This window comes from Dicentrarchus labrax, unplaced genomic scaffold (assembly GCF_905237075.1).
Source record: "Dicentrarchus labrax unplaced genomic scaffold, dlabrax2021, whole genome shotgun sequence".
In the NCBI taxonomy this organism is placed as follows: Eukaryota; Metazoa; Chordata; class Actinopteri; family Moronidae; genus Dicentrarchus; species Dicentrarchus labrax.
Window position 1 is genome coordinate 32940236 of NW_026136720.1, and position 27387 is coordinate 32967622.

The 27387-nt window shown below is 40.7% G+C and overlaps 2 protein-coding genes and 1 long non-coding RNA gene across 3 annotated transcripts in view; 2 read left to right on the forward strand and 1 right to left on the reverse strand.

Annotated features, from left to right (window-relative positions):
- The window catches only part of capn2b (calpain 2, (m/II) large subunit b), a 28918-nt gene extending 6568 nt beyond the window's left edge, over window positions 1-22350 (reverse strand). The window contains exons 1-18 of the mRNA XM_051382680.1: window positions 22002-22350; window positions 19528-19597; window positions 14505-14623; window positions 14189-14322; window positions 13717-13885; window positions 13319-13402; window positions 13150-13235; window positions 12080-12145; window positions 11790-11950; window positions 11359-11528; window positions 11239-11250; window positions 9464-9675; window positions 9004-9040; window positions 7978-8043; window positions 7774-7831; window positions 7498-7562; window positions 6081-6149; window positions 5915-5993 (exon numbers count right to left, since the gene is read on the reverse strand). Of these exons, the coding sequence (XP_051238640.1) occupies window positions 5915-5993; window positions 6081-6149; window positions 7498-7562; window positions 7774-7831; window positions 7978-8043; window positions 9004-9040; window positions 9464-9675; window positions 11239-11250; window positions 11359-11528; window positions 11790-11950; window positions 12080-12145; window positions 13150-13235; window positions 13319-13402; window positions 13717-13885; window positions 14189-14322; window positions 14505-14623; window positions 19528-19597; window positions 22002-22238 (1894 nt within the window). The 5' untranslated portion in view covers window positions 22239-22350. The remainder of the gene's footprint in view (window positions 1-5914; window positions 5994-6080; window positions 6150-7497; window positions 7563-7773; window positions 7832-7977; window positions 8044-9003; window positions 9041-9463; window positions 9676-11238; window positions 11251-11358; window positions 11529-11789; window positions 11951-12079; window positions 12146-13149; window positions 13236-13318; window positions 13403-13716; window positions 13886-14188; window positions 14323-14504; window positions 14624-19527; window positions 19598-22001) is intronic.
- LOC127353463 (uncharacterized) lies at window positions 141-26857 on the forward strand. Its single transcript, XM_051382728.1, has 2 exons — window positions 141-624; window positions 26200-26857. Exons 1-2 carry the CDS (start codon window positions 284-286, stop codon window positions 26846-26848), a joined length of 990 nt encoding a protein of 329 aa, XP_051238688.1. The 5' UTR covers window positions 141-283; the 3' UTR covers window positions 26849-26857.
- Window positions 15741-16288, forward strand: LOC127353502 (uncharacterized). Its single transcript, XR_007881313.1, has 3 exons — window positions 15741-15935; window positions 15998-16081; window positions 16197-16288. It is a non-coding gene; the product is annotated as an uncharacterized LOC127353502 (long non-coding RNA).
- Window positions 26858-27387: the final 530 nt, after the last annotated feature.

Genomic DNA, 27387 nt, shown 5'->3' on the forward strand with positions numbered 1-27387 from the left:
TAATGCATTTATATCATTAATAGACTCAATTGGCTTCTGTCAGAGTGTAAATAAACCAACTCATTGTTTTAATCACACTCTTGACCTTGTTTTATCATATGGCATTGATATTGAACATTTAACAGTCTTCCCACATAATCCTTTCCTATCTGACCATTATTTAATAACTTTTGAATTCATACTATTAGATTATAAGCCATTAGGCAAAATTTCCTACAGCAGATGTCTATCTGACAGTGCTGTAGCTAAATTTAAGGAGGAGATTCCTTCAGTGTTTAATTCAATGCCATGTCTGAATTTAACAGAGTCCTATAACAACTTTAGTCCCTCTGAAATTGATAATCTTGTCGATAGTGCTACAGGCTCACTACGATCAACATTAGACTCTATCGCTCCTATAAAAAGGAAATTATTAAAACATAGGAGACTAGCACCTTGGTATAACCACCAAACCCGCCAGTTAAAGCAAATAGCTAGGAAATCTGAAAGGAAATGGCGCTCTTCCAAATTATCAGAATATCGCTCAAATTGGCAAGATGATCTTAAGATTTATAGAAAGGCCCTCCGTAATGCCAGAGGAGCCTATTACTCAGCACTAATAGAAGAAAATAAGAACAACCCTAGGTTCCTCTTCAGCACTGTAGCCAGGCTGACAGAGAGTCACAGCTCTATCGAGCCACATATCCCCATAAACTTAAGTAGCAATGACTTCATGAGCTTCTTCTATAATAAAATTATTACTATTAGAGAAAAAATTAATCACCAACTGCCATCAACAGTTATCAGTGGCTCTCCAAGTTCAGGGACTTCTGTCAATGTAAACTTAGATATATATTTAGACTGTTTTTCTGCTATCGATCTTCATCAGTTAACTTCAATCATTTCTTCATCGAAGCCATCAACCTGTCTGTTAGACCCGATCCCAACTAGGCTGCTTAACCCTGTAACACCCCTTGTTGTAAAATTACAACGTTACCTTTAGCCATTCTAAAAAACAATCTGTTATATTTTATCTTATGTTTTACCACATTTACATAGTCATTGGGTCCTATTGTTCAGTCTCACAATGCTATTGGATGGTACATTTGTTTATAAGTCCCGCCTTATGGCCATGAACTCACTCAACTTCTCAAGGTTTCTTTCGAACAACATCTCTTTGTTTCATTGGACTAAATTCATCAGATTCTAGTAAGTAAAATGTCTTTTACATTTTTTTGGTTGTTATTACAATGTCCAGAGCATGTACATATGTAGTTATTGTGGAATAGATTCATCAAATTTCATTTAGAGCTTGTTATATATTTGTTGCAATTCTACAACACTGGGTGAGTGTGGTAGTCAAAATAGCAGGCTTGTTGCAGTGGGCCCAAACAGGTTGCATTCCCTCCACTACACCACTGCCTCTAACAAAGTATTTTCTTTATACATGGACAGTATACATTCTAACCTTGTGTTGTGTTCTGGTCAAATTTGACTGATTTAAAAGTTTTATCTCTAAAAAATGTAGTTAATTTGACCAGACTGACCTAAAATTCCATGACTTTGTCCACAAAGAGGATATCAACAGACAATTCAGTTCTGGGAAAGGTGAAAATGTTCCTGAATGTGGGGTGTGGATATAAGTGGGGGTATGCATGTTTTCCTTTTAGTATGATAATTAGAGAGCACAAAACGCAGTATTGTTATGTCAAGGCAGTATTGTTTGACTAAATGGCTGGTGATTGGGATGCATATTTCTTTTAGCATGATAAGTAGAGAGCATAACAAGCTGTCAAGACAGTATGAAAGTATCCTATCAAGGGGAAATTCAGCAGCATCAAGCAATATATGCAAGGCAAGCCAAACCCATGGGGATTCAAAGTGTGGGTGAGAACTGGAATCTCTGGCATGATGTGTGACGTCTACCAAGGCAATGTCAACGGAATACGAGCCAAATCTGAACTTGGATTGTCAGGTGATGTTGTGATGAAGCTTGCTTCCACACATCCAGAAGGTCAGAACTACAAAATGTATGCAGACAACTACTTCACCTGTGTTCCATTATTAGTGAAACACCTTGATCGGGGAATTCATTACGTGGGAACAGCCAGGCAGGTGCGCCTACCCTACTGTAACCTTGAAGACGAGAAGAGCTTGAAGAAAAAGGGGAGATGAAGCTATGATGTCAGAGTGGAGGGGAATCACAACATCTGTGCTGTCAAATGGTATGACAACAGGGCCGTCACACATCCTTTGCTTGAACTGAACCTGTGCAGAAGATTCAACGCTGGGACAAAGCCACCAGAACCTACACTGAAGTTGAGAGGCCTTACATTGTTGGTGCCTACAACAAGTACATGGGAGGTATGGATTTGTTGGACTCATTTACAGCCAAATATAAGTTCCCCATCAAATCCCGTCGCTGGTACATGTACATCTTCTGGCACACCATCATCCTCGCTGTGGTCAATGCCTGGCTCCTCTACAAGCGGGACTGCAAAGCTCTCAAGATGTCTAGCAAAGAGACAATGAACAGGAGACAGTTTTCAGGCACAACACTTCGAAATCCAAAGAGAGGATGGCCATCTTCAGGCAAAGGGAGCCCAGCATCACAGACAGTGACATCAGAAAGCCCTCTGAATGCTCAGAAGAGACCATCCAAGAGATGTGCACACCTTACATTGGATGTACGCAAGGACCTAGTTGCGCATTTCCCAGTGAAGACAGGGAGGGACGCTGCAGACACTGCAATAAAGGATACACCAACACCAATGCAGCAAGTGTGATGTTCGCCTTTGCTTTTCAGAGGACAAGAACTGTTTTTGTGACTTTCACTAACAATGAAAGTCAGTCATGAAAAGGAAAAAGGAATGAAGAAGTTGCTAGAAAAAGCTAGAGTTTTATCCTGTTTAACAGTTTTTTTAATAAATGACTTCATAAAAATATGACTAATGTGTGATTATTATTAATGTTATATACCTTTATGGGGCTAAGTAAGCAATCAACCCTGCAAATTAACCCGTAGTTGTTCTGAATTGTTGTTCAGACAACATGAGTACAAATACAGAAATTCTGCTCCCACCTAAGCCCAATGTTGCAATATTACAACATTTCTCTATAAACTTACATAAACATTATTTTTTTAAAAACTCTTTAATTTCTGCATCAAAGGCCTACTACAACAACATCTGAAAGGTAAAATAATTTTTTTTAAAGGTTTTTCTATATTTGGGTCTTACAGGGTTAAAGAAGTTGTTCCCTTAATTGGCACTTCTTTACTGGATATGATTAATCTTTCTTTATTATCAGGATATGTACCACAGTCCTTTAAAGTAGCTGTAATTAAACCCCTTCTTAAAAAGTCTACTCTTGACCCAGGGGTTTTAGCCAACTATAGACCGATTTCTAACCTCCCGTTCCTCTCTAAGATTCTGGAGAAAGTAGTCGCCAAAGAGTTGTGTGACTTTCTACATAACAATAGTTTATTTGAGGATTTTCAGTCAGGATTTAGAGTTCATCATAGCACAGAGACAGCTCTGGTTAAAGTTAATAATGACCTTCTGACTGCTTCTGACAATGGACTTGTCTCTGTACTTGTATTATTAGATCTTAGTGCTGCATTTGACACCATTGACCATGATATTCTTTTACAGAGACTTGAGCATCAAATTGGCATTAAAGGAACTGCCCTAACCTGGTTTAAGTCATACTTATCAGATCGTTCTCAGTTTGTACATGTTAACGATGAATCCTCCATAAATACTAAAGTTAGTCATGGAGTTCCACAAGGTTCTGTACTTGGACCAATACTATTTACTTTATATATGCTCCCTTAAGGCAACATTATTAGGAATCACTCCATTAACTTTCACTGTTATGCAGATGATACGCAGTTATATCTATCAATCAAACCCAATGAAATTAATCAATTATCTAAATTACAAACATGTCTTAAGGACATAAAATCCTGGATGACCTGCAATTTTCTGATGTTAAACTCAGAAAAAACCGAAATTCTTGTTCTTGGCCCCAAAAACCTTAGAGACTCATTGTCTAAAGATATAGTCACTCTAGATGGCATTAACTTGGCCTCTAGCACCACTGTCAGGAATCTTGGAGTTATCTTTGATCAGGATTTGTCATTTAACTCCCACATAAAGCAGACCTCTAGGACTGCCTTCTTTCATTTACGTAATATTAGAAAAATTAGACACATACTATCACAGACAGATGCAGAAAAACTAATCCATGCATTTGTTACTTCAAGGCTGGATTACTGCAACTCTTTATTATCAGGTTGCCCCAATAAGTCCATTAAAACGCTCCAATTAATTCAGAACGCTGCAGCACGAGTACTGACAGGAACTAGAAAAAGAGATCACATCTCTCCTGTACTAGCTACTCTGCATTGGCTCCCTATAAAATGTAGAATTGAATTTAAAATACTCCTCCTCACCTATAAAGCTCTTCATGGTCAGGCCCCTTCATATCTTAAAGAGCTCATAGTACCCTATTACCCCTCTAGAACACTACGTTCTCTGAATGCTGGGCTACTTGTGGTTCCTATAGTCTCTAAAAGTAGAACAGGAGCCAGAGCCTTCAGTTACCAAGCTCCTCTCCTGTGGAACCAGCTTCCAGTTGTGGTTCGGGAGGCAGACACCCTCACCACATTCAAGAGTAGGCTTAAGACATTCCTCTTTGATAAAGCTTATAGTTAGGGCTGGATCAGGTGAGTCCTGAACCATCCCTTAGTTATGCTGCTATAGGCCTAGACTATCGGGGGATTTCCCGTGGTGCACTGAGCTACTCTCTTCCTCTCTCTTTCTGCACTCATTCATGTCCCTTTAATGCATGTTACTAACTCCACTTCTTCCCCGGAGTTCTTGTACTTTCTCGTCTCGCAGGTTCTCATGGATCCTGGTGGAGCCTCCTGCCATGGTCCTGCTTGACTGCCATTGCCAATACTGTTGTTGCTGTGCACCTGTCTGTCTGTCTGTCGCTCTCTCTCTCTCTCTCTCTCTCTCTCTCTCTCTCTCTCTCTCTCACCCCAACTGGTCGAGACAGACGACCACCCACCTAGAGCCGGAGGATCTGTCCTAGGTTTCTGCCTTTTAACAGGCAGTTTTTCCTTGCCCTTGTCGCCAAGTGCTTGCTCATGGTGGTACTGTTGGGTCTCTGTAATTAATGTTAAAGAGTTCGGTCTAGACCTGCTCTATTTGAAAAGTGTCCTGAGATAACTTCTGTTATGAATTGGCGCTATACAAATAAAATTTAATTGAATTGAATTGAATATCTGACTGCAAGTAAACAAATAAACTGTACTATGGGTTTGAGTTCCTAAACGTAAAGCTTCTCTCTGTAACTGTCATTAAACTGTAGCTAACAGCGCCAACAGTGGCCGTTCAGCGAACTGCAGAATAACGTTACTATCTGCAATGTTCCTATATTTTATTTGGACCGTTAGTTCCATGCTACTAACTAGCTCGCTGTTTACAAATCACCCATCAGCCAACACCACGAAGCAACCAACACCAGACCCACACCGCGCAGCCAATTAGCTGGGGAAGCTAACATTAGCCAACATCACTGAAAATCTGACCCTCATCCCTACATAGAAAAGACAACCACATTTTGAAGATGGTTAGAAGATAAAAGTGACACATCTTAAGTTAGCTAATGTTAAAATCTTTTAATTGACACGCAATGTCTGTAAAATGGCTCCACCCACTGAGGTTTAAATCCACCAATCAGATCACCTTTGACTCCAGAGTAATGTGCTCATAGTAACAGTTACTCAACAGTTCACTGGTTGTTAAAGAGGACACAGCAAACAACAAACAGTGGAGGTCAAAGTGGGTAAAGTGTAACACCTGAAACATAATAAATTCACAGACAGTGAGTACTTCCTGCAGAAAGAGTAGAAGAAGAAACTGACCTGCGTCCTTAAAGGCGACTCTCATCTCCGGAGTGCTCATCGTCCCTGAGTTATCCAAGTCGTTCTTCTTATAGATGGACTGCAGAGACACAGACGGTGTTGTGAACTGGTCGGTGAATTAATTTGGATGTTTGGATTTAAAGGTCAAAGGTCTCAAAGGTCTTACCAGATATCTCTGCACCTTCTTCCAGAGAGTGGCAAACTCTCCGAGGCCGAGCTTTCCATTGCCGCTGTCCTGCTTAAGAGTTAAGATCTTGTTTATTCCAGAGTGCATCCTGTGTACATGAGTCTCCACCGAGTCTGAAACTGTCTGTAAGCATCTGAATTTACTGACTGTAAATAAAGTTGTATTTGTGTCTTAATACAAACTGAGAGCGAAGGAGGGAAGAGTTCTGTAGTTGTTTCTGTTTCTGAAAGCTCAAAAATACAGCGAGCAGCATGATCCATAAATACAGGTTGATGATCCACTGGGGTAAATCAAGGTAAATCCTGTCGGTTAAATCAGGTACTGTTAGAGCAGTTTGACAGCATGGGTTAGTGTGACCCTCCTAACCTTTATTGTTTTAGGTTTCCTTATTTCTTCCCTTGTTCCAACCTCCAAAAAATGTGATATAAGTTCAAATATTCAATCCTTTTGCTGAGGACCAGTGTTGGGGTAGTTACTGAAAAAAAGTAATCCATTACACATTACTAGTTACTTTTTAAAAAAGTAATGCCTTACTTTACTTTGTGACTCGCTGCTTAAAGTAATTAAATACACTACTAGTTACTTTAGCAGCCACTAGCTTCATGCTAGCATGTTGCCGCTGCAGGTGCTTGGTCAGGTTAGAGATTGTGTTGGCAGCGGTGGAGAGCTGTTTCTGCCCCGGGCACAGAAACATTTCATGGTCGCTTAGAAAGGGACGTTTGATTTGTGTTTTCGGTCCTCCCAAAGAAGCGCAAGTAACAAGATAATTTTTGATTTGTAACTGTAATCTGATTACTGATGTTATCAATGCCATTGCCAATACTGTTGTTGCTGTGCACCTGTCTGTCTGTCTGTCTCTCGCTCTCTCTCTCTCTGCCTCTCTCTCTCGCTCTCTGCCTCTCTCTCTCTCTCTCTCTCTCTCTCTCTCTCTCTCACCCCAACTGGTCGAGACAGACGACCACCCACCTAGAGCCGGAGGATCTGTCCTAGGTTTCTGCCTTTTAACAGGCAGTTTTTCCTTGCCCTTGTCTCCAAGTGCTTGCTCATGGTGGTACTGTTGGGTCTCTGTAATTAATGTTTTAAAGAGTTCGGTCTAGACCTGCTCTATTTGAAAAGTGTCCTGAGATAACTTCTGTTATGAATTGGCGCTATACAAATAAAATTGAATTGAATTGAATTGAATTAATGCGTTACATTACTGTGTTACAGACAAATGTAATCTGATGACAGTAACGCATTACTTTGTAACGCGTTACCCCTAACACTGCTGGGGACCCTCTAAAACTCACTGCTGTTGATCCCCGGACCCCTGCAGTGGTTTTCTATGACGCCATTTCACTTTGTTAGCTCACTAGCTATCGTTAGCATAAACTGCATGTAAACTAGGAAAGGATACATCCATCAGGTTGACCATGACCCTGCAGGTCTCCAGGCTGAAGCCGTCAGTTCGGATGTCAGTTCCTATGAAGGACAGACAACAGACACAAAGGTAAAGCTGAACAGGTGAACAAGTGAACAAGTGAACAGGTGAACACGTGAACAGGTGAACAAGTGAACAGGTGAACAGGTGAACAAGTGAACAGGTGAACAGGTGAACAAGTGAAGAGGTGAACAGGCGAACAGGTGAACAAGTGAACAGGTGAAGAGTTTTGAAACTTCAAGTTTAACTTACGTTTGGCGACGATCTTGTTCATGATGGTCCTGAGCTCCACTGCGGAGATTTCCATATCCTAAAACACAACAGGAAACACCTGAACACCTGCAGGTCAGCGTACACCTGGCCACCTCCGGCACTTTATGTGTGATGATGTAAGAGATTATCATGTTTACAACATGTGTTCATCTGTTTCCATGACACATCAGTTTCAACACTTACATCTCCGGCCAGTTTGGAGAAAAGGCCTCTGAATCCTGCGTCCACGTCCTCATCGGACACCAACTCCTGAACACAATTATTCAACAAAGTTGATTGACTTTGTTTTGTGTTAGTAAACAGCGACGATGTATTTTGTGGGCGGAGCCTAATGGGTGTCAGAAAGAGACAGTTCTGCAGTAGCTAGCGGTGTAGCGCTACCATCATAGACATCGGCCGAAACAGTGACATAATGTACACAAGACTCAACGCTGTTAAATAAATTAATCCTATTTAGAATGTATCACTATATTTGTAATGTTCCTACGCCACGACGGATGCCCCTGCCTCGCATTGCTCTTGACTAGTAGAATGCAAACCGTTAGCTTAGTACCATTAGCATAATTTATTGTTGGCAAGTTAGTATCATGGATTACGTTAGCTGGGGAATCTAACGTTATCCAACGTTAGCATATCCACTCTGATAGTATATTGCTAGTGATAACGTTAGCGAGCAAGCTGCAACTTAGCCACGCTGAGTAACATTATCCGGACCCTAATTCATCCAGACTCCCAGGGCTGATCTGGCTGGCTGGCCGTTTGCTGGTTACCTTGTCTGCTGGTTACATTGTTGCTGTTTACCTTATTGCTAGTTACTTTGTTTTGCTAGCAATAATATTAGAAAAAAAGCAAGCTCGGTAAGCAAGCTAGCTAGGTTTTCTTGCTTGTTATCACTCATAAAATCCTGTCTAGTTGATATGTTAGCTGGCTAACATTATCTTCCCGAGCTACCAAAGCTAAGGTATAGCTAACAATTTTACTACTAGATAGCAATTTGTTCACATTTACAAGCAAGCTAACATTAGCAAGCTAAAAGCACAATATGACTATGCAACTGTCTTTGCAGTAATGTTAGCTTTGACTTTGGATTCTGTGTTGTGGTGGATGTCGGCCATTTGTAGACGTTAGCGTTCTCCATTTCAACAGCACAACAAGAACATTTATTTAAACCCAGTTTTCTCTCAGTTACCCTCCACTTGTTTTACTTACATCCTCTAGTTCAGCATTGACCGGGTCGTCACAGGGTCTGACAGGACAGCGAGAAATAAAAATGTTAGAAAAACTGGAAGCATTTATTTTCAGATTAAGGCTAGCTCACTCACACATACACACACTCATGTTTCCTATGAGCAGAATTTGTTGGGGCAGCCCACCCACAAACACTGACGCCCTTGTTTGTTTCCATCACTTCCCCACTGAATGGCAGACTCCAGCTTTAAAGACCTCCATTCAGAAACATACAAACAGGTTTTTGTAGAGACTGTGAACCCAAAAAGGCACCAACACCAAAAACTTTATTTGACTGAAAAACTAGTCTGGATAGAAATCCAAAGAACTGAACCAGTCCAGACCTCCCAAAGACCTTCAGCACTGACTAAAGAAGACGCAGTTGCAGTCCCCCATTACCTCTCTTACAGACAGACCAGCAGCACCAGTTAAAGAGTCTTACTTGGTCTCCGTCTGCTTCTCGGAGAACACTCGGATGCAGAAGTCTCCGTTGAGGTGCGGTTCGAAGGTCGATGGGACGATCAGGTACTCTCCAGGCGGTAGTTTGAAGCGAGAGCAGACCTCGCGCAGGTTGATGAAGGTTTCGGACTTCGCTGTCTGAGCGTGGGTCAGGAAGAAGTTCTTATCCAGGTGCACCTGCGTCTGCCCTTGGAACTGAAACAGCCAATGAGGACAGCTCGTATTATCGACCACTGGTCAGGTGGTATAGCCAGTGCTCTCTATCTATTGTCCTGCACTAATATGATGAGTTACAGAAATGTAAAATGGAGATCCACCCAGTCAAAGACCGTACTAATTGTTTTTGCATTTTTCAGGTTGTTAACTAGAAATCTTGGACCGTTTCTGTCCCTAGTGATCATTTTCTAAATCATTCAATTGTTTTTAAATTAATTTCCTTTCGTCCAAACAGCCGCTGGCTTCTGTTCAGTTCTATGAAAATCTGCTTGCAGAGACACTAAATATTTTGCCTATATTTTTGTGCTTAAATTACATTACCAACCAGTTATTATGTGTACATTTAAAAACAGGGTGTTTAGATTAGATTAGATAGATACTTTATTCATCCCCAAGGGGAAATTCACAGTTTCCAGCAGTATCCACAGACTGATAATAATAACGATAACAATGATAACAACAACAACAGGAGTCAAAATGCGAAAGAACCAACAAAATAAAATAAAATAATAAAATAGCAAAATAACTGATGGTGCTTTTAAGGACCCTCTGACTTTAGAGCTTTGAGAGTCCATTGACGAACAGCAACTACCTTACAGAGCTATAGCCAGCATTTGGTTAGTTTAGCTTAGCATAACAACTGGAAACAGGGCAGATAGTCCAGATAGGGCTCTGTCCAAAGATCCACCTCTAAAGCTCTCTGATTAACATGTTGCCAGGCAACCAGCAAAGACCTCAGGGATTACTGGTCCTGGCAAATAAATAGTCTGGCACATAACAGCCTTTTATTTTGTCCCCTCTGGGCAGAGGTCCAAATGATGAACTATTCCTTTAATTCATTTTTTCTTTTACACATGGTCCATGATTGCTTCTGGTTTGTCTCCTGCATTTGATTTTCTGACAACGGAGCTCAAGAAAATAATGACTTATCAACCAACTCTCAAGTCTTGGATGAGGACTGTAAAATCAGGATCCTGGAAACCCAGGATATTCAGAGAACAGTTTTCCAGGCATTGAAACACCTCGAAATTGATTAAAATCAGAAATTAAAACAAATTTACGTTGACATTTTTAATGGTATTTCAGCCTCTCACTCAAATTGGCTATGTAAATCTAGGTTTGAGGACAGCTGTAGTAAACTGTAGTCAAATCACTGGTGACGGAAAGCAAGCTAACCGTGTCCCATAAACACTGAGAGGCTACCTATAATGAACCTGCGTCATTAAAAAGGAGGGATAAAACTAAATGTTTAAACTATTGGTAAATTATATTACTGTTTGTGAGAAAGTGATAACCTGTATTGTACCAGCAGCCCAGGGTTCAAAGTCGACCTGCGGCTGTGTGTCATCCTCTCTCTCTCTCTCTATCTTTCTCTCCCTCTCTCTCTATACCTCCTTTCCTGTCTAAAATCACCAATATGGTTTTTTCAATCCAACTTTGAAAGCAATGCTTCTTAAATGAATCATAAAGTGTCCTGGATGGACAGAGTGGTTTGAAGAAAGACCTTTAACCTGATGGTGTTGTCAGGGCTCCAGAGCTTACCTGTTTAGGAACCTAAAAACAAAACAGAAGACAAGAAAAATGTTAGTTTGGAAAGTGGCTGAATCTGTATTTCAGTGTATTTAAGTATCCTGAGATCAGGCAAACTTCTTCAGTTCTCACCTCGTAAATGGCAAATCCAACTGTGTGCATGTCCTCTCCTTTTTTTCTGAGCTTTCTGCGGTTCTTCTGGATCAGACCGACCACAAAGCTGCAGCCTACTTCACCATCATCTGGGTCATCGTCTTCCTCATCCAGCTTGATCACAAACTGAGGATTCATCCAGAATGTGTCTGCAGAGGAAAAAAACAGCTTCCAGTTACATCAGGTTAACATCAGCTCTATGGGTCATCCCAGGATGTGTTCCAAATGTGCCACATGTACACCTTTACAGAGGATGAACAAACGCTACAGATATATAAATTAGGTCTAATCAGATGGGGTGACCCATGATCAATGCTAGGGTACCTTCAGGTGGGGTGTTCCTTACTTATTTATCATTCAACTTCTGAGAATGTGTATGTACCTTTTGTCACCCATTTAGTGCAACTTACAGGGGTGGTTCCTGCAGCCTCCGGCAGTTGATCCTCTCCTCCAGGTGCCATCAAACTTATTGACGCTCCAGTGTTTGACAGAGTCATCTTCAATGGCGTCGGGGGTCAGAGTGCACACCTCAATACGAGAGTAGTGACGCAAGAACTCGTTGAAGGACATCCTGCAGAGATAAGACAGGGAAAAGCTCTCACTCTGCTGCTCTAGCTAGAGCTGTCAGTACTGTGATCTCTGACTTGACAGATCAGTATAGTATGTTTATGTGGTAGTATGTTTCAGACACTCCACCTACCAGAACTCTCCGTCCTCTGCGTTGGCATGTGGACAGTCTCCCTCCACGTAGTTCCACTCAGAGGATCTGCATGAACACAATAATAATACTGTTAAAACGGAACAGACAGAAAACATAAAAACATGTTTAGTAAAATGTACACAAAAGGACATCATTTGGAGACCAATGAGGCACAGTAGGGCTGCTTTGCATCAACAGACTGGGATGTGCTCTGCAATTCTCATGGAGAGGACATTGATGACCTCATCGTATACAGAGTACAACAACTTCTACATGGACAATGTTGTTCCAACAGAGACTGTTCACTGTTTTCCAAACAACAAACCAAAGACATCAAGATCCTCCTGATAGAGGCAAGACGAGGAAGGAGGCGAAGGCTCTATTGCTGAAAACATCACCGAACGATGTCTGACTGTATTTTAAAGCCAAAATTGTTAAAATCAAGCAACGGCTGCACATTCGGATGCTGCTATGTAGGTTAGCTCCAAACGTCACTGTTTCTGTTTTAATCTGTTTTCGGCTTTATTACAGTCTACAGTCATCACAAAAGGAAGCATGGGGTTTGGATTAAAGAGAAGCAGACTTTGAGCAGGGGCGTGTCCATGGGGGGGGGGGAGCGGGCTCCATTTGAAGATAGAGGGGAGATACAAATAAGATCTAATGCATTCATGGGTACCAACCACATGCTAGCATGTCAGGAATAACACTGAACTTCTGGATAATGTCACGTCTGGACCAAATGGGACTGGACAAATACTGGTAAATGAGAGACTGTGCCCACATCTTTACAGAGACCTGCTCTATCAACACCCCGGATCCTTGAGGGCAGTCTGTGTTTCCATTGATGGCGCTTGGTGCTCAACTGCAGTCAAAGTGGATGGACACTGTTTTTATGTGAAGATGAAACCAGATTATTGTCACTATCTTGTTGTTGCTGCTGTTTAAATTCAACCAGATCACCTGCACAAGTATTTCCTCTATATATATTAATATAAATAACTATTTATATGTATATAAATAATAATAATTGTGTCATGTTGTATGTCTGTGTCGGGGGTTGCTTTGGTTACCCATCGCTCCACGCTCCGGTCCACTCCACCTGACCCCAGGGGTTCCTCATCCTCACCAGCTTCTCCTGCCGACCCCGGTATTTCACCTAGAGAGAAAAACAACAACTTTTCATCCTCCTCTTGTTTCAAATCATCTCCTTCTCATCTCACTTTCAGCAAGAGACGTTACCTCCACAGCGCCTGTCAGCGAGTAGGCATGGCCTTTCACCAGCTTCTGACGGGTGACGGCCTCTGAGTCTGCGGCGCTGGTGATCTGCAACAACAGGGACGGTTTATCATCAACAACAACAGAGTCCAAGCACCAAAAACAAAGATTCTGAAAAGAAAGCTGATTTCTTCAGATCTCTGTAGATGCAAAACTGAGTTCCTCCCACTGAATGAATGTGTCAGACTGAGCTACAGGATCCATCTAGATCATTAATTATTGGATGAATTAATGTTGGTCAGGAAATGTTTAAGTTGTATTTGAAACAACGAGAAAACTGTAGCTGCAGCTAGACACACAATAAGCACCACAAATTATGACATGATGAAGGTAAGTGCTTGTGTTCTCCCCTCCAGACTCACATCGATGGAGCAGCCCAGCAGCGCTCCCGCCTCCAGGGCCTTCTTGATGATCTGGAACAGGTTGGCGGGAGGTTGTTTGAGGTCGTAGTTCTCAGCGATGCCTCCAGTGAAATCTTCAAAGCCCTCTGTGGTGGAACCGCCAGACAATGCTTCATAGCATCCGTTCACTCTGTGACGAACACAGAGAACAGCAAAATGAACATTAAACTTTAATGAATTATTCTCTACCACTGATAAGGATTAAAGTACAATTCTAGTTTCATTTGTAAACACAAAAAAAAGACCGGTTGGTCAAGTTCGTCAAAGGCGATCAGCAAATATCATCCAAACTCTATTTCTCGTGTTCCCAAATCTCAGATATTAACTCGGTGTTATTATTACTGATAGAAGTGACAGACAGACTTTCAGAATAAGACTCAATGAGGGTCTGTTCCACCGGATGTTGTTTGTGAACAGAAGATGATGATCTTACTTGGCGTAGGCTTTCTCCAGCAGGGCGCTCCAGAACTCCCTCCCCTCCGCCGAGTGGACAAACATCAGCTCTCCGTCTTTAACTGGCAGACGGTCGTCAATCACCACGTCCACCCACTCCCCGAACTGCCAGAACTACACACACAGAGAGCGGGACACACAATGTAGACATTTACTTTGAAAGTCTCTCTTAATACTCTGAATTCTTCTTCCTGTGCAGTGGTTGGAACAGAAGTGATACTGACTGTGTGTTCAGTTTAAATATTATTTTACCACAGTTCATGTACAGCACCTGTGCTGATACCAAGGTCCGTTACCTGAAAGTGAAAGATGCCAGCGTAGTCGTCACCAAAGCCCTGGTCTGTGGGAACCACTCTGGCCATCACATATTCATTCAGGGTCAGAGAGGCGATGGCCGCCAACAGCCAGCAGTCACCTGCACACACAGGTCAGGTGACAATGACATCAGAGGTTTCATCAATATCTCACAGTAAAAGTACAGGTTTGTCATTTTTTAAAAGTGGTTTAATGATTATAGATTATTAATTGAATCAACTCCATATAGAACATAGCTCTAGAGTTCATACACTATTTATTGATTATAGATTTAATATAGATAAATCTCTAATCTAAGCAAATCAGATGATGGTCACACCAGCCATATTTCCTGTCTCCACTAGGGGGCGCTGTGACTATGACTGAATGTTGGTGCAGATAGGACAAAGTAAACTGAAGTTATGCCAGGGACACGCTGATCCACACATGGTCAAAAGTAGCACAACTATGAATCATGATGGTCTGAACAATTCCCTCACAGAGTTAGTTAGAAACCAAAACGCCATAATGACAACTAAATGAAGACTTCCTGTTGGTTTCAGGGCTAGGGTCCAAGAGGAGTACCCAGAGAATACGCTTTCACTAACAGAGAATTTGAAGTTTTCTAACATGTTGCCAGAAAAATAATCTTAATTTAATTGTTTCACAGCGGCCGCAATAAAACAGTATTTGAGATTAAAGATTGTTTAATCAGACAGGCAGACAGACAGACAGACAGACAGGCAGGCAGGCAGGCAGGCAGACAGACAGACAGACAGATCACAGCAGTGTAGAAACAATCTTTACAGTCAACAGTTTCACAACAGCAGTCAGATCTGCTGCTGCGGTTTAATGGAGGCACGCAACACTGAGTCATTACCACAACACTGTGTGTGTGTGTGTGTGTGTGTGTGTGTGTGTGTGTGTGTGTGTGTGTGTGTGTGCGTGCGAGCGTGTGTGTGTGTTCAGGGTGTGTCCTCATTGGTTGGCAGGACATATCTTCTCTCTCTCTCTCTCGCTCTCTCGCTCTCTCTCTGATGTTTGGGTGTATGTCTCTCACCCTCTAACAATAGCAGGCAGGCCTCTTCCTGCCCGCTGCTTCCTGCTTGTCCAATCAGGGCTCAGCATGGTAGCGCCCTCTAATTACAGCAGGATCCAGGTCCTCAGCTGGTTCACATTAACTGCTCTGGTTAGAAATGTTCTGCTGTAAACAGGGTTCTGTCTGTCTGTCTGTTAGGTTCATGTAGGAATCCAGATCAGTTTCATACTGAACCCTGATTGGTTCCAGACCAGTTGTGACATCATAAAGCCTTTTATTGCCTTTAATCAATAGAGATAAGAGTGACAGGAAAGGGGGGGGAGAGGGAGGACAACACACCCTGAACCGCTACAGCAGGGACTCAGCCTGGTGCCTGGGGGGCCAGGGCTACCAGGTGAGGGGGCCAGGGCTACCAGGGCTACCAGGTGAGGGGGCCTGGGCTACCAGGGCTACCAGGTGAGGGGGCCAGGGCTACCAGGTGAGGGGGCCAGGGCTACCAGGGCTACCAGGTGAGGGGGCCTGGGCTACCAGGGCTACCAGGTGAGGGGGCCAGGGCTACCAGGGCTACCAGGTGAGGGGGCCTTGGCTACCAGGGCTACCAGGTGAGGGGGCCAGGGCTACCAGGTGAGGGGGCCAGGGCTACCAGGGCTACCAGGTGAGGGGGCCTTGGCTACCAGGGCTACCAGGTGAGGGGGCCTGGCAGAGCGAAATAAACTGACTCAGTGACATATTTTCAGTATATTTCATATTGATCAATACCAATAAGCAGAGAACAGCTAATAAACTCTACAATGAACCCAAACAGTGAACACATTAACTATTATCTCCAAAGGAGATAATGCCGGCCCACAATTCATTGCAGGAGCAACATTTAAAAAGCCACCCGTTTCTATTTAATGAGTTAACGTTATCTGTACTTAGCCTGTCTTAATGAGTTATTTCCTTTTCCTTGTTTGTTGTTGTTGTTGTTGTTGTTTGTGTTGCTTTGTCATGGCTCATATGTCTCAGGTCTTAATGTTAATCACGTCTCTTGCACTAATACAAACATTTAATAAATAAATATATTTTTAAAAGACGCCTGTTCACGAATACAAACGATGAAAAAAAATGAATCTAGGTTAGCATCTACATTAGCGTCTAGGTTAGCGTCTACAGATTTATATATTAATATCAACTTTATTATAGTTTGTTTAACTTTATATCAAACTGCAGCTCCTCAGATTTGCATATTGTGATTTTGATAATATTTTGATTAATAATTGTGTAATCATTATTACACAGATAAAGATAAAGAGCAGTTGGACTCTCTGCTCTTAAACTGTAATCTGCAGATATAAAGGATGATAGAGTCTACTAATATCTATAATAAATAGAGCAATATATTGTATAGTGAGTGTACAGCTGTTTATTAGTCTAATATCTTTATAATATCTGTCTAATCCAATCCAATCCTACTTCATTTGTTAAGCACTTTAAAACAACCAAAGCATAATAACTATAATATCTGTGTAATATCTGCATAATATCTGTATAATAACTATAATATCTGTGTAATATCTGTATAATAACTATAATATCTGTGTAATATCTGTATAATAACTATAATATCTGTGTAATATCTGTGTAATATCTGTGTAATATCTGTATAATAACTATAATATCTGTGTAATATCTGCATAATATCTGTATAATAACTGTAATATCTGTGTAATATCTGTATAATAACTATAATATCTGTGTAATATCTGTATAATATCTGTATAATAGCTATAATATCTGTGTAATATCTGTATAATAGCTATAATATCTGTGTAATATCTGTATAATAGCTATAATATCTGTGTAATATCTGTATAATAACTGTAATATCTGTATAATATCTGTATAATAACTATAATATCTGTGTAATATCTGTATAATATCTGTATAATAGCTATATCTGTATAATATCTGTATACTAACTATAATAGCTGTGTAATATCTGTGTAATATCTGTATAATATCTGTATAATAGCTATAATATCTGTGTAATAACTGTATAATATCTGTATAATAACTATAATATCTGTGTAATATCTGTATAATAGCTATAATATCTGTGTAATAACTGTATAATATCTGTATAATAACTATAATATCTGTGTTATATCTGTATAATAGCTATAATATCTGTGTAATATCTGTATAATATCTGTATAATAGCTATAATATCTGTGTAATATCTGTGTAATATCTGTATAATAGCTATAATATCTGTATAATATCTGTATAATAACTATAATATCTGTGTAATATCTGTGTAATATCTGTATAATAACTATAATATCTGTGTAATATCTGTATAATATCTGTATAATAACTATAATATCTGTGTAATAACTGTATAATATCTGTATAATAACTATAATATCTGTGTAATATCTGTATAATATCTGTATAATAACTATAATATCTGTGTAATATCTGTATAATAACTATAATATCTGTGTAATATCTGTATAATAACTATAATATCTGTGTAATATCTGTATAATATCTGTATAATAACTATAATATCTGTGTAATATCTGTATAATAACTATAATATCTGTGTAATATCTGTGTAATATCTGTGTAATATCTGTCTAATAGCTATAATATCTGTGTAATATCTGTATAATATCAGTGTAATAAGATTTTTTGAGGTGTTTCCATCAGGAGGGGTAAACGAAACAGCATCACTTCAGTCTGAAACATAAAATGTTTCTTCCTGCTAACATGTTCCAACAAGCTTCATTCTGAAGAAAACTGCAACGTCCCCCTGACCTCTGACCTCCAGACGAGTTCAGACTCACCCAAACAGGACAGTGCCTGTCTGCCTGTCTGTCTGCCTGTCTCCCTGTCTGCACATGAGCAGCAGCTTCTCTGAATCCATGAGTCTGGTGTGTTCAGGGACAGTCTGGAGGCTGTGGTGTGTTCAGGGACAGTCTGGAAGTTGTGGTGTGTTCAGGGACAGTCTGAAGGCTGTGGTGTGTTCAGGGACAGTCTGAAGGCTGTGGTGTGTTCAGGGACAGTCTGGAGGCTGTGGTGTGTTCAGGGACAGTCTGGAAGTTGTGGTGTGTTCAGGGACAGTCTGAAGGCTGTGGTGTGTTCAGGACCAGTCTGGAGGCTGTGGTGTGTTCAGGGACAGTCTGAAGGCTGTGGTGTGTTCAGGGACAGTCTGGAGGTTGTGGTGTGTTCAGGACCAGTCTGGAGGCTGTGGTGTGTTCAGGGACAGTCTGGAAGTTGTGGTGTGTTCAGGGACAGTCTGAAGGCTGTGGTGTGTTCAGGACCAGTCTGGAGGCTGTGGTGTGTTCAGGGACAGTCTGGAGGCTGTGGTGTGTTCAAGGACAGTCTGGAGGCTGTGGTGTGTTCCTGACCAGTCTGGAGGACGTGGTGTGTTCAGGGACAGTCTGGAGGACGTGGTGTGTTCAGGGACAGTCTGAAGGCTGTGGTGTGTTCAAGGACAGTCTGGAGGCTGTAGTGTGTTCGGGGACAGTCTGAAGGCTGTTGTGTGTTCGGGGACAGTCTGGAGGCTGTGGTGTGTTCGGGGACAGTCTGGAGGCTGTGGTGTGTTCGGGGACAGTCTGGAGGCTGTGGTGTGTTCGGGGACAGTCTGGAGGCTGTGGTGTGTTCAGGGACAGTCTGGAGGCTGTAGTGTGTTCGGGGACAGTCTGAAGGCTGTAGTGTGTTCGGGGACAGTCTGGAGGCTGTAGTGTGTTCGGGGACAGTCTGAAGGCTGTGGTGTGTTCGGGGACAGTCTGGAGGCTGTGGTGTGTTCGGGGACAGTCTGGAGGCTGTGGTGTGTTCGGGGACAGTCTGGAGGCTGTGGTGTGTTCGGGGACAGTCTGAAGGCTGTTGTGTGTTCGGGGACAGTCTGGAGGCTGTGGTGTGTTCGGGGACAGTCTGGAGGCTGTGGTGTGTTCGGGGACAGTCTGGAGGCTGTGGTGTGTTCAATGAAAACTTACCCAGAGCTCCCTGGCAGATGTCGGTCCTGGTGGCTCCACCCATGATGAATTCAGGATTAGAGACCAGTTCCTGACAGACGAGAGACCAGAAACTAACTCAATGTTCAATGCCCACCGTTAACTTTCCATAAATAGAAGTTAATAACAGCCATTTCAAACAGAGGCTCTGGCTTAGGGGCCCCATGACCTTCAAGACCCCCAGGACTATCTGTCCATTATTAGATGGTCCATTCTGGTCCTAAGTTAGTCTCAGTCCTGTTTGAGCCCCAGTGGTTAGTGGACACCTTTACTTAATCGTTTTTCCTGTTTAAATAATTCCTGAAATTCCTGAAATACCTGAGACCTGAAGGACTTTAAATCCTGAGGCTGACCTTTTCAAACTGACAGTTCCTCTCAGCTCTCAATGTTTCTGTGTTCTCTCTCTACAACTACAAGCTCCCTCACATTTTAAAACACCTTGAATCTACTTTCATCTACTATCTTACACTGTTGAAATAGATGCGTAGATATTACAGAGTCACTGTACCGTTTCAACTCTTATCAGTTATTAGCACTAGCACTGTATAGATTTACTGTTTGTAGTTCAGATTTGAGATGTTCTGTCTTAAAACTGTTGCTCTCCGCAAAACTCTGTCTACAATCGTCACTCCCTCCTCTTCCTCCTCCTCTTCCTCTGCTCTCTACTTCCTGCTTCTGAAAAACCTCGGTGACACATCTGCACGAGGACTCAGCTCAATGCACGAGTGTGTTCGAGTACTTTTTATTGTATTTTTAAAACCTTCAAAATAAACAGTACGGTTGCCATACGAGCAGCAGGAAGTGTGTGTGTGTGTGTGTGTGTGTTGTAACGTCTCCTCCCTGTGTGTGTGTAGTGACTCATCTCACTGGTATGCAGATCTCTGACTCACTGCTTTAATGTTCAGATATTCCTGCAGTAGTCACAATATAATTAACTGTGTGTACAGAAAAAAGCAGTGATCACTCTGTATGGGATTATTTTTTTGGCTTCCTATTGCCTTTATTTGATAGAGACAGCTGAAGATAGACAGGAGAGGTGGGTAGAGAGGGTGAGGGGTGACACGCAGCAAAGGGCCGCAGGTCTGATTCGAACCCGCTGCAGCAGCTCTGTACATGGGTTGCCAGCTCTACCGACTGAGCTAACCGGGCACCCCTGTATGGGATTATTAATCATTATTTATGATCTTAGTAAATACTGAAAACTGTTGATATATTCCATAATAAAACAACAGGTATATTTATTATTTCAATCTGTTTTAGATTTTATAATACTTATAATTATAATTAATACAATAATTATTTTTGATAGTTGCATTATTCTATACATTATACAGTCTAATATACATTTAATTTGTATCCATTAATAAAATATAAAAATACATTGTTTATGCTGTAAATTTCAGTGACTGGTGTTTAAGGAAGAGCACAGTGCGCTCGGTACAGTGCTATAGATACCGGGCATAGGTCAGTGCTGTAGCTAGGTTAGGTGTATATGTACAGTATATATGTTATATAATGTTAGTTAGGAGAAAGGTGTTCAGATTGATGGTGACTTCAGCTGGAATGAACCAACACACTGACAACCTGCTGCTGTGATTATCTCCTGAATAATCAGTCTATATATTCCTCTGATAATATCTCTGTAATAATCATATCATTTATATGATTTATAGATTTACAGTGCAGAGGACAGAGGATTGAAAACTGTAGAATAATTTATTTGGGGTTATAGTCCAAGAGGAGTACCCAGTTTATAATTTTGTATTTATAGGATTTTATTAAAGTCTTTACACTATATTGTATATGTATGTGTATAATATCATTATTAAATTATGTCTACAGTCTGATTATCAACGGTTGTTTATTATTGCAGTATTTTATATTCCAGCACAGTACAGGGATGGAAACTGTAATCTGCAGATAAAAAGGATGATAGAGTCTAATAATATCTGTTATATTTATAATAAATTCAGCAATATATTGTATAGTGAGTGTACAGCTTCTTATAAGTCTAATATCTTTATAATATCTGTCTAATAACTATAATATCTGTCTAATATCAGTCTAATAACAATAATATCTGTCTAATATCTGTCTAATAACTATAATATCTGTCTAATAACTATAATATCTGTCTAATATCATAATAACTATAATATCTGTCTAATATCATAATAACTATAATATCTGTCTAATATCATAATAACTAAAATATCTGTGTAATATCTATCTAATAACTCTACTGTTAGTGTAATATCTGTATAATATCAGTCTAATAAGATATTTGGAGGTGTTTCCATCAGGAGGGGTGTCAGTATCAGAGTTACGAGTCGCCTGGAGGGTATTTTTCTATCATCCACCCCGCCCCTCCAACCCCGCCCACTCAACCTCAATAAACTAAACCACTTCTCCTGGACCAAATCCTGCTCCAGAACCAGGCCCGGGTTTTTGCTTACCGTGGGTCTCTTCCAGGTGACTCCCCGGACCTTGTAGGAGCTCCGACCCAGCTCGTTGAAGCCCAGGGACTCGGGCGCGTCGGGGAAGGTCGGGTCGCAGAAGAGTTTTCCGGCGGAGCGGCACTGCGCCCGCAGAGCCGCGAAGTTCTGGTTCAGGTAGGGAACCGCGTTCGCGTTGGTGCCGAACCCCGCAGCCAGGGCCCGCTTCTTAGCCAGAGTGGACGCCACGCCGGACATGATGGAAGATACAGAGACAGAGAGACAAAGACTCCGCTTCTTCTTCTGGACGAACTTTTCCTCTCAGAGTCAGACCTCCTCCAGACCTCCGCCCTGAAAACCAGACCGGCAGAGGAGGAGCCAGATCTCTCTCACTCTCTCTCTCTCTCTCTCTCACGCTCTCTCTCCTGCTGTCTGACAGTGTCTCTCTACCAACCCCCTTTCTCTCTCTGCTTTTTAAAGCAGGAAACAAACAGTCGAAAGCTACAGAAAAATAAATGGCCAAAAGTATGTGGACAGCCCTGCCCTTGTTGTCTACAGGACAAAAGTTTGTGGAGAGTTCGTGGAAGCAAATTAGAGCTACTGAGTGAATGAGACTGGAAGAACAACAACAGACACACCTTCGCTTTCTAGGAACATCAGAGAGTTCAAAGAAAACCTGACAGAGTCACACAGAAACATAAAGCTGATCAATACAAACAAACAGAACATAAAGTTAATCAAACAGAACATAAAGTTAATCAATACAAACAAACAGAACATAAAGTTAATCAATACGAACAAACAGAACATAAAGCTGATCAATAGAAACAAACAGAACATAAAGCTGATCAATACAAACAAACAGAACATAAAGCTGATCAATAGAAACAAACAGAACATAAAGCTGATCAATAGAAACAAACAGAACATAAAGCTGATCAATAGAAACAAACAGAACATAAAGCTGATCAATAGAAACAAACAACAGTTAATCAATACAAACAAACAGAACATAAAGCTGATCAATAGAAACAAACAGATCATAAAGCTGATCAATACAAACAAACAGAACATAAAGTTAATCAATACGAACAAACAAACATTAAGTTAATCAAACAGAACATAAAGTTAATCAAACAGAACATAAAGTTAATCAATGCAAACAAACAGAACATAAAGCTGATCAATACAAACAAACAGAACATAAAGCTGATCAATAGAAACAAACAACAGTTAATCAATACAAACAAACAGAACATAAAGTTAATCAATACGAACAAACAGAACATAAAGTTAATCAAACAGAACATAAAGTTAATCAAACAGAACATAAAGTTAATCAAACAGAACATAAAGTTAATCAATGCAAACAAACAGAACATAAAGCTGATCAATACAAACAAACAGAACATAAAGCTGATCAATACAAACACGTTGTTTATCTATCATCAATCACAACATTAGTCTCTAATTATTGGACTTGCAGAATAAAGTTAATATGACCGGGTGACCTCTATGAACAGCTAAAAGGTCATATTAGTCAATTAAACATAATAATTGAAATAAAATAAAAAAATAAAATTGAGTTAGAAATATATAAAAGACAAATATTTGACCTGTTTTTTAAATTTTATTTAATTAAATAAAAATAAGAAACAGTAATTTAAAAGATTTCTGAATGTAGAAACATGAAAACACTCCACCCATCAGCTTGCACCACCGCTGCTAAAATAACAAACGCTCGAGCTATTATAGTTTTACTTCAGATGAATTTAAACATGATAATGTAAGTTTTTAGACGGTTAATAATGTCATTATTGTTGCTATAAAGAAAATAGACAGTACAGACCTAAGCCCTGCTTCTACAGCACTGACCTAAGCCCTGCTTCTACAGCACTTGTCTTGTTCAGCTTCATCTCAATATGCTATGTACTGATTATAGTAAAGATTGGATAAAATATGTGCCAAAAAAAACAGTCTCTGCAGTCTGTAGTCTACATACTGCAGAGACTGCAGAGACTGCAGAGACTACAGACACCTGAAACAGAGACTGCAGACACTGCAGAGACTACAGAGACTCCAGAGACTGCAGCGACTACAGAGACTGCAGAGACTACAGACTCCAGAGACTACAGAGACTCCAGACTCCAGAAACTGCAGAGACTACAGAGACTACAGACTACAGAGACTACAGAGACTCCAGACTCCAGAAACTGCAGAGACTACAGACTACAGAGACTACAGAGCCTCCAGACTCCAGAAACTGCAGAGACTACAGAGACTACAGACTCCAGAGACTACAGAGACTGCAGAGACTGCAGAGACTACAGAGACTACAGAGACTACAGACTACAGAGACTGCAGAGACTGCAGAGACTACAGACTCCAGAGACTACAGACTGCAGAGACTGCAGAGACTACAGAGACTGCAGAGACTACAGAGACTACAGACTCCAGAGACTACAGAGACTACAGACTGCAGAGACTGCAGAGACAACAGAGACTACAGAGACTACAGAGACTACAGAGACTGCAGAGACTCCAGAGACTGCAGAGACTCCAGAGACTCCAGAGACTCCAGAGACTACAGACTACGGTAACGACACCCGTTTACGCCAATCGGAGGTCACTAAGATTAATGTGGAGTCGGTGTGTAACTATGCTAAGACAATGTCGGACACCGTAGTTTTCTCTGGACCCCTGCCCAATGTGACCAGTGATGACATGTATAGCCGCATGTCGTCATTCCACCGCTGGCTGTCGAGGTGGTGTCCAGCAAACGATGTGGGCTTCATTGATAACTGGAAGCCTTTTTGGGGAAAACCTGGTCTGATTAGGAGAGACGGCATCCATCCCACTTTGGATGGAGCGGCTCTCTTATCTAGAAATATGGCGAAGTTTATCTCTAAAACCTGACAGTCCAGAGTTAGGACCAGGAAGCAGAGCTGCTGTCTTACACACTTCTCTGCGCTTTCTTTAGAACAGTCACCCACCCAAAACCCCATAGAGACTGTGTCTGTCCCCCGACCACCTAAACTATTTAAAGAAATAAAAACAAGAGGAGTTCAACATAAAAATCTAATAAAAATTAAAACCAACTCCTCAGTAGCACAAAATAAGAGAATGAAATGTGGGCTGTTAAATATCAGGTCTCTGTCCTCTAAAGCTGTTTTAGTGAATGAATTAATATCAGATTATGATATTGATTTACTTTGTCTTACTGAGACCTGGTTGTCCCACGAGGAGTATGTTAGCCTAAATGAATCCACCCCCCCAGTCATATTAATACTCACATTCCTCGAGGCACAGGCCGAGGAGGTGGAGTAGCAGCTATATATGATTCGAGCGTTTTAATGGACCCTAAACCTAAACTAAATTATAATTCATTTGAAAGCCTTGTTCTTGGTCTTTCTCACCCAAACTGGAAAACACTGCAGCCAGTTCTATTTGTTATAGTGTACCGCGCTCCTGGACCGTACTCTGATTTTATATCTGAATTTTCAGAGTTTCTATCAAGCTTAGTCCTTAAATCAGATAAAGTAATTATTGTAGGTGATTTTAATATTCATGTGGATGTTGACAATGACAGCCTTAGTAATGCATTTATATCATTAATAGACTCAATTGGCTTCTGTCAGAGTGTAAATAAACCAACTCATTGTTTTAATCACACTCTTGACCTTGTTTTATCATATGGCATTGATATTGAACATTTAATAGTCTTCCCACATAATCCTTTCCTATCTGACCATTATTTAGTAACTTTTGAATTCATACTATTAGATTATAAGCCATTAGGCAAAACTTCCCACAGCAGATGTCTATCTGACAGTGCTGTAGCTAAATTTAAGGAGGAGATTCCTTCAGTGTTTAATTCAATGCCATGTCTGAATTTAACAGAGTCCTATAATGACTTTGGTCCCTCTGAAATTGATAATCTTGTCGATAGTGCTACAGGCTCACTACGATCAACATTAGACTCTATCGCTCCTATAAAAAGGAAATTATTAAAACATAGGAGACTAGCACCTTGGTATAACCACCAAACCCGCCAGTTAAAACAAATAGCTAGAAAATCTGAAAGGAAATGGCGCTCTTCCAAATTATCAGAATATCGCTCAAATTGGCAAAATAATCTTAAAACTTATAGAAAGGCCCTCCGTAATGCCAGAGGAGCCTATTACTCAGCACTAATAGAAGAAAATAAGAACAACCCTAGGTTCCTCTTCAGCACTGTAGCCAGGCTGATAGAGAGTCACAGCTCTATCGAGCCACATATCCCCATAAACTTAAGTAGCAATGACTTCATGAGCTTCTTCTATAATAAAATTATTACTATTAGAGAAAAAATTAATCACCAACTGCCATCAACGGTTATCAGTGGCTCTCCAAGTTCAGGGACTTCTGTCAATGTAAACTTAGATGTATATTTAGACTGTTTTTCTGCTATCGATCTTCATCAGTTAACTTCAATCATTTCTTCATCGAAGCCATCAACCTGTCTATTAGACCCGATCCCAACTAGGCTGCTTAAAGAAGTTGTTCCCTTAATTGGCACTTCTTTACTGGATATGATTAATCTTTCTTTATTATCAGGATATGTACCACAGTCCTTTAAAGTAGCTGTAATTAAACCCCTTCTTAAAAAGTCCACTCTTGACCCAGGGGTTTTAGCCAACTATAGACCGATTTCTAACCTCCCCTTCCTCTCTAAGATTCTGGAGAAAGTAGTCGCCAAAGAGTTGTGTGACTTTCTACATAACAATAGTTTATTTGAGGATTTTCAGTCAGGATTTAAAGTTCATCACAGCACAGAGACAGCTCTGGTTACAGTTAATAATGACCTTCTGATTGCTTTTGACAATTGACTTGTCTCTGTACTTGTATTATTAGATCTTAGTGCTGCATTTGACACCATTGACCATAATATTCTTTTACAGAGACTTGAGCATCAAATTGGCATTAAAGGAACTGCCCTAACCTGGTTTAAGTCATACTTATCAGATCGTTCTCAGTTTGTACATGTTAACGATGAATCCTCCATAAATACTAAAGTTAGTCATGGAGTTCCACAAGGTTCTGTACTTGGACCAATACTGTATACTTTATATATGCTCCCTTTAGGCAACATTATTAGGAATCACTCCATTAACTTTCACTGTTATGCAGATGATACGCAGTTATATCTATCAATCAAACCCAATGAAATTAATCAATTATCTAAATTACAAACATGTCTTAAGGACATAAAATCCTGGATGACCTGCAATTTTCTGATGTTAAACTCAGAAAAAACCGAAATTCTTGTTCTTGGCCCCAAAAACCTTAGAGACTCATTGTCTAAAGATATAGTCACTCTAGATGGCATTACCTTGGCCTCTAGCACCACTGTCAGGAATCTTGGAGT